The sequence below is a fragment of the Lampris incognitus genome, chromosome 7 (genome assembly GCF_029633865.1).
Source record: "Lampris incognitus isolate fLamInc1 chromosome 7, fLamInc1.hap2, whole genome shotgun sequence".
NCBI classification, from domain to species: domain Eukaryota; kingdom Metazoa; phylum Chordata; class Actinopteri; order Lampriformes; family Lampridae; genus Lampris; species Lampris incognitus.
Window position 1 is genome coordinate 50613381 of NC_079217.1, and position 12791 is coordinate 50626171.

A 12791-nucleotide genomic window follows, 5' to 3' on the forward strand; every position below is an offset into this window, starting at 1 on the left:
CTCTGATGTAGCGCACCTTTGCTTTCTCTGGTGTTCCATTAAGCTTGATGAAATGTTTGCAGTTGGTCATCCATGTTGATTGAACGTTTTTCTGCATCCTTAGCAAGTGAGCTTCACTGGCAATATTCTTGTTTTTCTTGGTCAGGTACTCATTCATGTAGACACTGGTTCTCTTCAGTTTCTTTCCTTGTTTTAGTAATACAGTTTTGTTTTTTTCTCTTAGTAAATCTGATTATTATTGCTGGTTTGCTCTTATCTTTTCTTGGGAAAGGGTGACGCGCTTCGATAACGTTGTTGTCCACAGAGATGCCTTCCTTGGCAAAGAAATCAGTTACCTGTTGCTCCAAAGAATTCAGCTCGGTTTCAGTGTGCACAACCCTGTTCGGATCCGCCACCTTGGCGTATGACCTAGTCCCCAATCCACTGATTGCTCTAGGTCTTCCAGTCTGTACTCCAACTGGGCGATCTTCTTGTCTTTCTCGTCATTGTTTTTTTCCCCCGGATCTTTGATTTCACTCATTCATACTTCTCTGCCACTCCTGATATCCTCATACAATACCACACCTCCTCTCTCGGCACCCTGTCATATGTTTTCTCTAAATCCACAAAGACACAGTGTATCACCCTCTATACTTCTCCATCAGCATTCTCAAAGCAAACATCACATCTGTAGTGCTCTTTCATGGCATGAAACCATACTGCTGCTCGCTAATTGTCACCTCTCTTATTAGCCTGGTGTCTATTACTCTTTCCCATATCTTCATGCTGTGACCGATCAACTTTATACCACTGTAGTTACTACAGTTCTGCACATCACCCTTATTGGTACCAGTATGCTTCTTCTCAACTCCTCAGGCATCCTCTAATTTTCCAAGATTGTGTTCAAAGTGTTATTGCCACCACTGAAATAAGTAATAAATGTAATGCTTGTTCACTCAGCATTAAAATGTATATTGGATGATCAGGTTCCAATCATGCATGTGTCTTTAAAAATCCAGTTATAAATGCACCGAAGACACGGTGACATCACACCACATCTTAGGTGGTTTAAGATGCAGTGTGACTGGAGTTATTTCTCCAAGCTTTAGCCATGCAATATCTCTATTCCTCTCGGTCGATAGAAAGTAGGCTATGCTCAGGAAGAGGATTCTTCATGTTGTACACAAAAGAGCAAGGGGTTTGCAATCTGATGGCTACGGTACATGCATATTTGATAACAGATGCAAATGCAATGTGGATAAATTGTATATATCCAACAAAAATCTGCGTAAAATCTGCATAAAATGCCAAGTGTAAACTGAACCTTTGTAGCATGTGCTAGCTGATTAGGAAAAAAGTAATAATTAAAGAAAAAGCCAGTGTGTTATTCACTAAGTGCTTTGATTCTATAAGACTGCTGTCTGCATGCTGGCCTGACCTTTAAAACTTTCTTCTCTTTATTCCTTTTCTATCATTGCTGTTTCTTTATCACCCTGATGGCCATGAGCTCACACGTTGCTCTGTTATCTTATTTTTATCCACCATGCCTCTCTCCTTGCAGATTTCATTATCCTTCTCTCCCTCCACATTCTATTCTCTATCCATTTTCCTTGATCTCATTTTCCATAACCCTTGTTTGTATTCTTTTAATATTTATGGCATATTTTCTCTACCTCAATTTATTTTGCTCTATTTTGTTACATTGTCTGCTCATGATCAATGCTCTTTATTTTCTTTCTTCCAATTGTATTCTTCTCTGCTCCCTAATATTCTGCCTTTCATTGTGCAGACCCTGTTGTCTTGTTACCTGCAGCTGGACATTGTTTTTGTGGTGAGAGCAAAATGTTATGGATTTTCATAGATGTGATTACAGTCCATGTTTTTTTTAGTAGAAGACATGAGGGCATGCATCACAGAAGAACCTGGGAATTTATTTATTTGGATTTTTACCCCTTTTTCTCCCCAGTTGTACCCGGCCAGTTACCCCACTCTTCCGAGCTGTCCCGGTCGGTGCTCCACCCCCTCTGCCGATCCGGGGAGGGCTGCAGACTACACATGCCTCCTCCAATACATGTGGAGTCACCAGCCGCTTCTTTTCACCCGACAGTGAGGAGTTTCACCAGGGGGACATAGCGCGTAGGAAAATCACGCTATTTCCCCTGATTCCCCCTCCCCCCGAACAGACTCCCCGTGTTGGTAGGCAATGGAATAGACTGCCACGCCACCCGGACACCTGCAGACCCTGGGAATACTATTGTCCAGAGGAGCTCTTTTATTTAACTTTACAAAGGCCTCATACCTACTAGGTGTCAATGACAGCAATTTTGAGTAGGGCTTTATCATCGTAGAAGTAATAGAAAGATGGAAGAAAGGGGAGAAAGATTATAAACCCACTTTGGTACGTCATTGTTATGATGTGAATCCTCTAGATTGCAGTAGCATGCCTGTTTTGCATTAACAGGTAAGGATGTGTTTCAAATGGCATATTTAATACAGAAAATCACACGATGATTATAGCATACTACTATAATCTCACAAGCATGTGCTATATACTACATATTCAAGTAGTGGTTAAGCACAGGACTTTTACCGGCAGACTTTTCTGAATGTTCATACACTCACAGTAAACCTGTTTTATCAGCTACCCAAGTCAGATTTATTTATATATCCCCAAATCCCTACGTCATCCCGAAGGGCTACCGAGGTCGTCCCGAAGGGCTTTGCAATCAGTGCAATATAAGACACTCCCTATCCTTGGACCGTTGATTCAGATGAGAAAAAAAAAACTCAACAAGGAAAACCTCATCGGGGAAAAATAATGGAAGAAACCTCTGGAAGAGCGAAAGAGGAGGGATTCCTCTCCCAGCATGGACAGACATGCAATAGGTGTTGAATGCGCAGAGTCACAAGAGCAAAGCAAATTTAAGTATACGGGGTAATAAAAATTGTAAAAAGAGAGTGCATATTTAGTTAATCTGTGACCATCCAGAGATCCTCAACCTGAGCAAGCGGGACCTCATGTCACAAAACTAGTTCTGCGTGGATTTTCCAGATACTGAATATCTCTTTCTGGTAATAAACTCTCCGTATCCTTTTCCCTGTAGCTCAAATTAAGTAGTAATGGAGCCGAGGCTGACATGTGGTGTGTGTCTACAACGACCACCCCATCAGAAAGTCCACCCTTGCCTCTCTAGTTTTTTTATGGGGTGGGGGGGTAGAAAGCATAGGAATGGTGGAGGGAGGAACAGACAGAAGGACTGAGAGATGGGGGACAGTGAAAGAGGAGGGCATGATGATTATGAGAGAGAGAGAGAAGTTGAATTTTAGAATACTGTTATTTTTGTCTGGTTCCATTTACACAAAGTTTTGTGTTATCAAAAAGTTACAACAAAACAAATTCATTCAAAAACCCAAAACAAAAATGCCAAAGAACAAAAATTCAGATATTCAGAACCAAAGAATTCTCTCTGACTGAACACAGCACATCCTGCACACCCCAAGTGTTCACAAAAACTTCTGTCATTTTTGTCAGTCTGTAAAAACCAAACTCCCCTCAGAGCTGAGCTGCCAGCAGCCTAGTCAAGCGTCAGAACCATGTCTTCTGAACCCTCGCCCCTCGCAGTTTCTCCTTGTTTTCCAAGTAGCTAATCTGGCCAGTCCTGAAATGAAATTCGTTAATGTGTGGACAGATTTGTTCTTTGCAGAGTAGTATGGACCGTAGATTCATTCATTTCTTCATTCATCTTCAGCCGCTTCTCCGGGGTCGGGTCACGGTGGCGGCAAGCTAAGTAGGGCACTCCAGACGTCCCTCTCCCCAGCAATTCCCTCCAGCTCCTCCTGGGGGATCCTAAGGCGTTCCCAGGCCAGATTAGATATGTCCCTCCAGCGAGTTCTGGGTCTACCACGGGGTCTCCTCCCAGTTGGACGTAACCAGAAAACCTCCAAAGGAAGGCGCCCAGGAGGCATCCTAATCAGATGCCCGAACCACCTCAACTGGCTCCTTGCGACGTGAAGGTGCAGCGGCTCTACTCCGAGCTCCCTCCGGATGTCCGAGCTCTTCACCCTGTCTCTAAGGCTGAGCCCAGACACCCTACGGAGGAAACTCATTTCAGCCGCTTGTATCCGCGATCTCACCCTTTCGGTCACTACCCAAAGCTCATGACCATAGGTGAGGGTTGGAACGAAGATTAACTGGTAAACCGAGAGCCGGCCTGGCCCACGGCTCGGGGCGCCCCTCAGCCAGCCTGTGATGACAAGCGGCCCCACATCCCCACACTCGAAGCATTTCCTGCTGCCTGTGCTGGCGTACAACCATGTAATGTCGCTCCCCATGTTTCACTCTGAAGGAAACCTCCGGCATCTGTGACGGACAATTCAGAAACACGAACACCTGTCTCCGGAGGGGTTGGACATGTTTCTGCTCACCAGCTTCCGGAAGCGCTGTAGCTCTCGCTCCAACACCTCACTGGGAATGAACGGGGAGCAGCAAAGACCCAGGTGGAAGGCACGACGAGCGGGGAAACCCGCAGACGCCATTCAGAGACACTGCTCACTATTAACTCAGCCACAAAATGCTCCTCTTTCAGGAAAACAATCACACCTCTGTTCATCCTGGAGGCATACGACAGTTGGCGTGTCCCACACGGTCTCCCACAGCCTGGAGAACCGACTCCACCGGAATAGATGGATCGGGCTGAACCTGCACTCCATGTCGGATAGAGAGGGAAAGCGTCTCTGAGGACGCCGTCCCTCTCGCACCGAAAAAAAAAAACCTACTACAAATACACAGACCACAGCAAATGTAGCCCACGACCAGAAAACAAACTCAGTCTGAAACCGTCAGCCCTAAAGACAAAAAAGAGAAGAAACAACTATTATAAAGATGACAAATAAATCAAATGTACTAACAGCTGGTCGCTCTCACCAAACACACACACACACCGACTCCCAGCATAGAGAGAGAGACAGACAGACAGACACAACAGAGAGAGAGAGACAGATAGACACCGACACAATAGAGACAGACAGAAAGACAGATACACAACAGAGAGAGAGACAGACGGACGGACAGACAGAGACACAACAGACAGACACAACAAAAAGAGAGAGCGACATACAGACAGACCAGAGAGCGAGAGAGACAGACAGACAGACAGAGACACAACAGACAGACAGAGACACAACACAGAGAGAGAGAGAGACTGTTATTACAATCATTGTTGCTGCTGTGCTGTTGTTTTACTTGCTTTGGCAATATGTACAAAAACATATGTCATGCCAAGAAAGCAAATATTGAATTGAATTGACAGACAGACAGAGGGACAGACCCAACAGAGAGAGAGAGAGACAGACAGACAAAGACAACAGAGAGAGAGAGAAGAAATAGGGAGAGAATTGCAACAGATATGAAAGAATGAAAAGAGAGTGGAAAAAGGCGGTCAAAAAGAAAAACAGAAAAGAAGTGATGGAGTACAAGTGGGCGATACTGAGAACGCGAAAGGGGCCCTGGACAGAGGGAGGAGATCATGTCAGAGGAGAAAGACATGTACAGACATACAAGCAGAGGGTGTTACGGAGAAAGAAAGAAAGATGTATAGAGGTAGAGCAGCAGAAAGAAAGCAAGAGAGAGATGTGTGTGTGTGTGTGTGTATCCATCCATCCATTGTCTTGACCGCTTAATAAAAGTCACTATCGACTGAATGACTTTTCTCCCCCCCCCCGTCTCCCCCTCGTGTCTTCTCTCCTCGTTCATGTTTTTCACCTCTCTCCCTTCTTCACCGCAGTCATCCTCTGCGCCTCCTGTCAAGAAGCAATAACAGCACCCAATACACCGAGAAACACTTTTCCCTTTACTCACATCTTCTCTCCGCTTCCCTTCTTATCCCCTCGTCTCTTCTTTCTCAAGTACTCTGAGGAATCAGCCCGCGGACGGGCAAGTGACCGCGGGGGGACATCAGGAAACGACCATGCACCACGGGGGGGACATCAGGAAACGACCATGCACCACGGGGGGACATCAGGAAACGACAAATGAAACACAAGGTGATCACATTGCACTGACATGTCTCACAGCCCAGTCGGCGTGAAGCACGTTTGTCTCCCAGAAGCCGAGCCGCTGTCGTGAGCTTGTCCATGACAACTGTACACTTACAGTCAGGCTGCATCAATCTCACAGCGGCTGGCACCGAGTCCAGAAAAACTGCTGGCTTCAGTTTCTTCCGTCTCAGAAATGACATTCAGATGTTATTGCAGCGATTCAATTTTTTTTTCTTTTACAGTTTATTTTTCCAAGGCCCCATTTTCATAACTGGGGAACCCGCAATGAATCAGGATGCCAGTTCTGGGAATTCATGATCGCGCCAGATATGTCAGTCAGCCAGGGCAGAACGCCTGCCTCCCCGTGGTGCCAATGTGACATCTAGAGACCTCTACAAGTACTGCACACAGAGAGCGAGAGAACGGGAGAGGAGCCTTTTTTAAAGTTAAAACAACTCTTTATTTTACATGAAACAAACTTTAACACTGACGCATCTATTTTACAATACTAACAGAGTAAGTCCTTTATGTTAACACATCCAAAACAGAGTTCATCTCCCATCATACAACCCTCAACCAATTCAAAGCTCGAGGCAGAGGGAGAGAATTTTTTTTTTTTTTTTTTTAGAATTCAAATTCGACTCTTCCTGCTTCTATAAATCGATAATTTGACTTGCCCCATGGCAGAATTTAGAGGTTGCCAGTCCCCCCCCCCTTTTTTTTCCCCCTCCCCAGTTGTACCCGGCCAGTTACCCCACTCTTCCGAGCCGTCCCGGTCTCTGCTCCACCCCCTCTGCCGATCCGGGGAGGGCTGCAGACTACCTCATGCTTCCTCCAATACATGCGGAGTCCCCAGCTGCTTCTTTTCACCTGACAGTGAGCAGTTTCACCAGGGGGGCGTAGCGCGTGGGAAAATCACGCTATTCCCTCCGGTTCCCCCTCCCCGCGACCAGGCGCCCCGGCCAACCAAAGGAGACGTTACTGCAGCAACCAGGACACATACCTACATTCGGCTTCCCACCCGCAGACACGGCCAATTGTGTCTGTAGGGACGCCTGTCCAAGCCGAAAGTAACACGGGGATTCGAACCGGCGATCCCTGTGTTGGTAGGCAGCGAAACAGACCACCACGCCACCCGGACGCCCTCATCTGCCATGTTTAACTTTGTCTTCCATACAGTGTCCTTTTTTCTCACTCAGCGTTCTTTTGTTCAAGGCTACAAACACAACACTTGCACAAGACTTTCCCATTTAACATGTAAAAGTCCATTTTAGTAGCCGAATTAGAGACCAGCAAATGTCCCGTTAGTCCAGTCTGGTCTATTTTGAGACCTACCCAACTCAGGGAAAGGTTCTCCATTATCAGGAGTTTCAGTCCCAATGGCACAGTCCTGCAGCATGTCCAGTTCCTCGATGTTGAGTCTTTTAATCCAGAAGTGCATTCAGAATGTACCTAGTATGTTGGCATGGCGTCAAGCCCAGCACGAAGTCACTGCCTCGATGTCATGAAGCCCCAGACCTGCAGCATCCACTACGTGCTTCAATTTGACAGTTCCAGCTGAGCATAGTCTCCAGTGAAGACCAGGTTTACCAGGTGTGCTGTCATCCAGGATGTCCAGCCTGGCCCCATCGATAAGAGACCCCTCCAGGAGTCAAAACAGTGACGCTGTAGGCTCCAGTCTACACCGCTTAAAAAGAGCCCAGGCTGTAAACAGTCGTTGATAGAAAGGTGGCAGGTCATGCAAACTCTTAAAAAAAACACAGTCCGATAATAACAAAGAGGCATCTGAATCCAAGCCTTGTACCCTTTTTAAAAAAAGTGCTCATGAGAGGAGCACATCAGCACATCATCAGTCCTAGTGAGGTAACACTGTATGAACTGTCATCTAAAAGCTGCTGCTCTGCTCTCTAGATGCACTAAACCCTGCCCTCCCTCCCTCTTTTGATAGGTATGGTACACTCTGTGGTACTCAGTGCAGTTTATCCCAAAACAAGTTTACCAGAATAGACTGTACGTTTTGCAGCAATCCACAGGGGGGCGCCAGACATGTTAGTTTGTGCCAGAGGGTGGAGGCCGCCAAATTATTAACAACTAAGTCTTCCCCCGTAAGACATCTATGGCAACAGCAATCTCCACTTCGGCAATCTCCCCTCTACATTTTCCACCACCCCCTCCCAGTTTTTCCCAACAATGTGGTCATAGATAGATAGATAGATTAGCCATATCATCCTGTCTGTCTGCCTGTCCGTCTGTCAGTATGTCGATGTCTGTCTTTCCATGATGGCAGCATAAACGTCCAATTCCAGTGACCATGTTGCAGTCCTTTCACGCTCTTAATTTTTTTCAAAAGATAATTTTGCTCTGCTTTATTTTAACTGACCAAAGTGCTCTAAACAATCCAGGATCAATGACTGCACCTGCGAGGATGCTTTGATTGGCCGTGCCCAAGATCAAATGTTTCTAATTTTGTTCTTGTAATTACCATATTGACCGATTTACCGGGTGACACTAGGAGGGCAAAACAAAGCTGTAAAGCAAAGGGGACTAAGCCGGAATAGTGACTTCAGCTTTGAATGAGATACGTTCTAACACATGTTCGAGGGATAAGAGGCTTACAAGAACCGTTACCTAGTTGCCATTATTTGGATACAGAAATGCCATTACATGGCATGAACGCATTTTGTCTTTAGTCTCTTTCAACTGGAGCTCTAGCCCGGATAAGTAATTGAATTGCCGTGTTGTGCAGTTTGGACCCGCCTCCTGCAACATCTTTTCCAATGTTATTAAGTTTTGCTAATTAATCGCCATAACCTGTATAATAATTGTATATCATATGCTTTGTTTCACTTCATTTCTTGTTTATTCTTTAAGTGCCTTATTGAGTGGTTGTTGTACATCTGATACCGCTTGTGTATTTGTCCACTCAGCACCGACTGTCTGTCCTGGAAGAGGAATCCCTCCTCTTTTGCTCTGTCTGAGCTTTCTCCCCCCCCCCCTTTTTTTTTTAACCTTACAAGGTTTTTCTGTGATTTTTAGTTAGTTCATCCCCCGAGTTTTCAATAGATCAATAGAACAATCTTAAGGAACTCTGGTAGGTGTCTTATGAACAATAGATAAAACGCCCCCCCCCCCAAGCGTCCGGGAGCATGGCGGTCTATTCCGTTGCCTACTAACACGGGGATCGCTGGTTTGAATCCCCGTGTTACCTCCGGCTTGGTGGGGCGTCCCTACAGACACAATTGGCCGTGTCTGCAGGTGGGAAGCCGGATGTGGGTATGCGTCCTGGTGAGCCCGGTCTCAACAATCTGCGTACAAATAACACGATATTACACTTTCACATCGCGTGCAATGCGTACCCTAAAATCCGATTTTGCGTGCAGGTGATACGCCAGTACTTTCCATTAACTTCTGCGGAGAGCTGATGCGTCCAAATCCCACGCGTCACCTTGAACGGTCATGACGTCACCAGCGAGGCTCAGTTCGCCCAGTTCACCTGATGCGTGGACATCCACCAACAGGTTAGCAGGGGAAACAATCTTTTTTGTAATTAAAATCATGGTATTAACGGTAGTATTTTAGATATTTTATTAACCCTGACCCTTACCCTAATGCTGGTTGTGGATGCCCGCGCTTCTGGTGAACTGGGTGCTCCCGGGGTGGAGCAGCACCCGGGACGGCTCGGAAGAGCGGGGTAATTGGCTGGATACAATTGGGGAGAAAAGGAGGGAAAATTCCCACCAAAAAAAGGAAACGGGGCCCCAGGGCACGGGTGCGTAAAAGCCCCCCCCCCCCCCAGAATAATAGAGTAACAGCATAACAGTAATATAATGAAGCAGTGTTTACTGTTAAGTCTTTTTTTTAATGATTTTTGAGATTTACAGGGCACCTGGATTGTACAAAAGATCATACTAAACTGGAATGAACTGAATAAAATTTATTAGAGAATGAGATACGGAATACCCTAAAAAAATTACACAAACAAACCAGGTAGTACAGCCCAGCTTTTGAAAAGTTTTGCGGGAAGTGAAAGCAGTCCTGAGAATTGGGTAATTCTAAGGAAACTAATTCAACCGCACGTGGCCTGCTGGGATGTTTACTGAACGGCGAAAAATAAAAAAAGTTTATGAAGAATTGAGGATTTGAAGTTTAATATTATGACGGTAAAATAAATATCTCGAGGAAAAAGATAATGTAGAGACAAAAACTACAAAAATAAGTTAATGACAAAATAACAAAACAAAAAACATATAGAAAGCCTGAATGGCAGCAAGAGGGTTCAGGATTTGATCCCTGCCATACCGTATGGAATCTACATGTTTTTCTCGTGTGCACTTGGGTTTACATCGGTCACCCAAATCCACCCCACACACAGAGTCCATATATGCGTTTCATGTCAGCTCTAAATTAACCAAAGTATATCTCTGTCAGGGGGATTTTGTGGGGGCCCTGTATTAGACGGGCAACCTGGCCAGGGTATCCTACAAGGCCTGCTGACGTAGGCACCCGTTCCCACCGGGCCCTGGTACTGACATTAACCAAGTATAGAAACTGAAGGAATATTTAACGAAGTTAATATGGAATGAGCGTGTCAACACTGTCTATTCACTTGTAAAAAACAAAACGGGGTGGTTATTTTTTACGAGAAACACCATTTTTTTTGTTGCCACAAGTGCCAACATGTAAACGACTAACTATCCCAGTGGGAACAGAAGTCCCAACTGATCATGTTAGCTTGAAGCTGTCCGCGGTGAGCGTCACATTGCAGCAGGAACAGTATCCTTCAGAACTCAGCCAGCACATGATATAGCAGCATCTACTTCCACAGGTGGACATTTGAGGTCTTGACTTGGCTGGCAGAGGATTATGGTGTCAACAAAGGCAATAGTCACTTAGATTCTTCATTGTCAGTAAGTCAGTCATGACGCTGCAACTTCTCCATTTTCAGCATTCAGAAAAGTCATCTCTCTGAATGTGGTAAAAAGAAAGAAAGAAGGGAAAGGGAAAATAAAAGTTAATGGCAAGAAGACTGAGTAAACAGAGATAAAAAAAATGCTAAAAAAAGTATTGCCATGGGATATTTCATAAAAACAACGATGTAATAACGAATGTGAGCATTGTACATAATATACAATCAACTTTTAAAAGTTTGATACACAGACAGCAAAATGTATAGATGGATTATTTTGCCAATACTGTCTTGTTTTATAGATATTTTTTTCCCTTTTGGCTAATTCCCATCCCTGATGGAGGCAATGTAACACAATTATCATAATCATGACCTCTGTATGTTGTACTCATCATGTATCATGATGAGTACATTTTTGGCAAAATCAAAATGTTCATGTTATACATGTTGAATTACAGTCAACAAAACGTGCACTTACGCCAGACTTGCAGCTTCATTTTCTCCTAAAACCAATAAAAAGAAGGCATTGTGAGCACATTTCTTGCAATGCTAGTGATTACTATTGATATGCATTTTCAACAAAAAGAAGTATGAATATGTATAAAGGGCAATTTTCTGTCATTACCTTGACAACTTATGTGTTTCCTCTTGCATTTCCAGCACAATAGTAAAAATAAGAGAACGATCACGAACAAAATGGCCAACACTGGTACTCCCAATGATACAAAAATGGTAAAAGAGTTACCGTCAGGCTTGGATGTACCTTGTGATAAAAAAAGAAAAATATATATACACATCAGAGTCATAAATTATTATAATATCTGTCATAAAATTTCCTATTTGTTGCAGGGCAAATTCAAATAAACAGAGTTTATCAAATTCACTGTTCCATAGCAGTCAAATCCTTCATGTGGTGCTGTGAATATAACTGTGCACTTGTGTGGATAACACCAAAGAAATGGGATGCATTGAATGCAACTCAAACTCTTAAGTTTAACACTAGAACGACCAAGGCGGTCATTTTGACCGTTTTGGATTTTCAAAGTTTGATAACTGTGAAGGAAAAACAGACCTGCCGCTCCCTGATTTCTCCACAAATTGCATATATATTTGCATTAAAATTAGTTTTAGATCAGTTGCACAAAAAAGTTATGGTAAGATCTACCTAAAACGACCATCAGCGGTCAAAATGACCGCACGTAATTTGCGCGTGATCTTGCGCGTCATGTCACTATTGATGACGTGTGTTGGTCGCATCATTTCCTTCGTGAAGTTCATCGCTCTGTCCTAGAAACACACTAGCGTCCCCCAGTGCAGAGTAATAGTCTAAACTTGATTTTGATTACTGCCAACATGTCTGGTTACAGACGCCGTTTCAGACGCACCATGACTACCACCGAGGCGTTGCAGTATTTACAGGCATTGGACAGCGGCCATTTTAAATTGTTTGAAAAATAGTATTAAAGTTGTTAAAATGTTAATTTTGGTGTTAGTCGTTTAATTTTTCTTTCTTTTTTTTTTTACCCCCCTCCCCAATTGTACCTGGCCAAGCTCAGAAGAGTGGGGTCACTCTTCTGACCTGTCCCACTCGCTCCAAACCCTATGCCCATCCAGGGAAGGCTGCAGCCTACCACATGCCTCCCTGACAGTGAGGAGTTTCACCAGGGGGACGTAGTGCATGGGAGGATCACGCTAATCCCCCCTCCCCCCCGCACAGGCGCCCCGATCGACCAGAGTTGGTGCTAGTGCAGCGACCAGGACACACACCCACATCCGGCTTCCCACCCACAGACACAGTCAATTGTGTCTGTAGGGACGCCCGACCGAGCCGGGGGTAACACGGGGATTCAAACAGGCGATCCCCATCTTG

At 44.7% G+C, this 12791-nt stretch overlaps 1 protein-coding gene across 1 annotated transcript in view; it reads right to left on the bottom strand.

The window, feature by feature from the left end:
* Positions 1-10369: 10369 nt before the first annotated feature.
* LOC130115268 (CD276 antigen) overlaps positions 10370-12791 on the bottom strand; it is a 33922-nt gene continuing 31500 nt past the window's right edge. The window contains exons 6-8 of the mRNA XM_056282881.1: positions 11547-11684; positions 11400-11430; positions 10370-10980 (exon numbers count right to left, since the gene is read on the bottom strand). Coding sequence (XP_056138856.1) covers positions 10932-10980; positions 11400-11430; positions 11547-11684 — 218 coding nt within the window. The 3' untranslated portion in view covers positions 10370-10931. The remainder of the gene's footprint in view (positions 10981-11399; positions 11431-11546; positions 11685-12791) is intronic.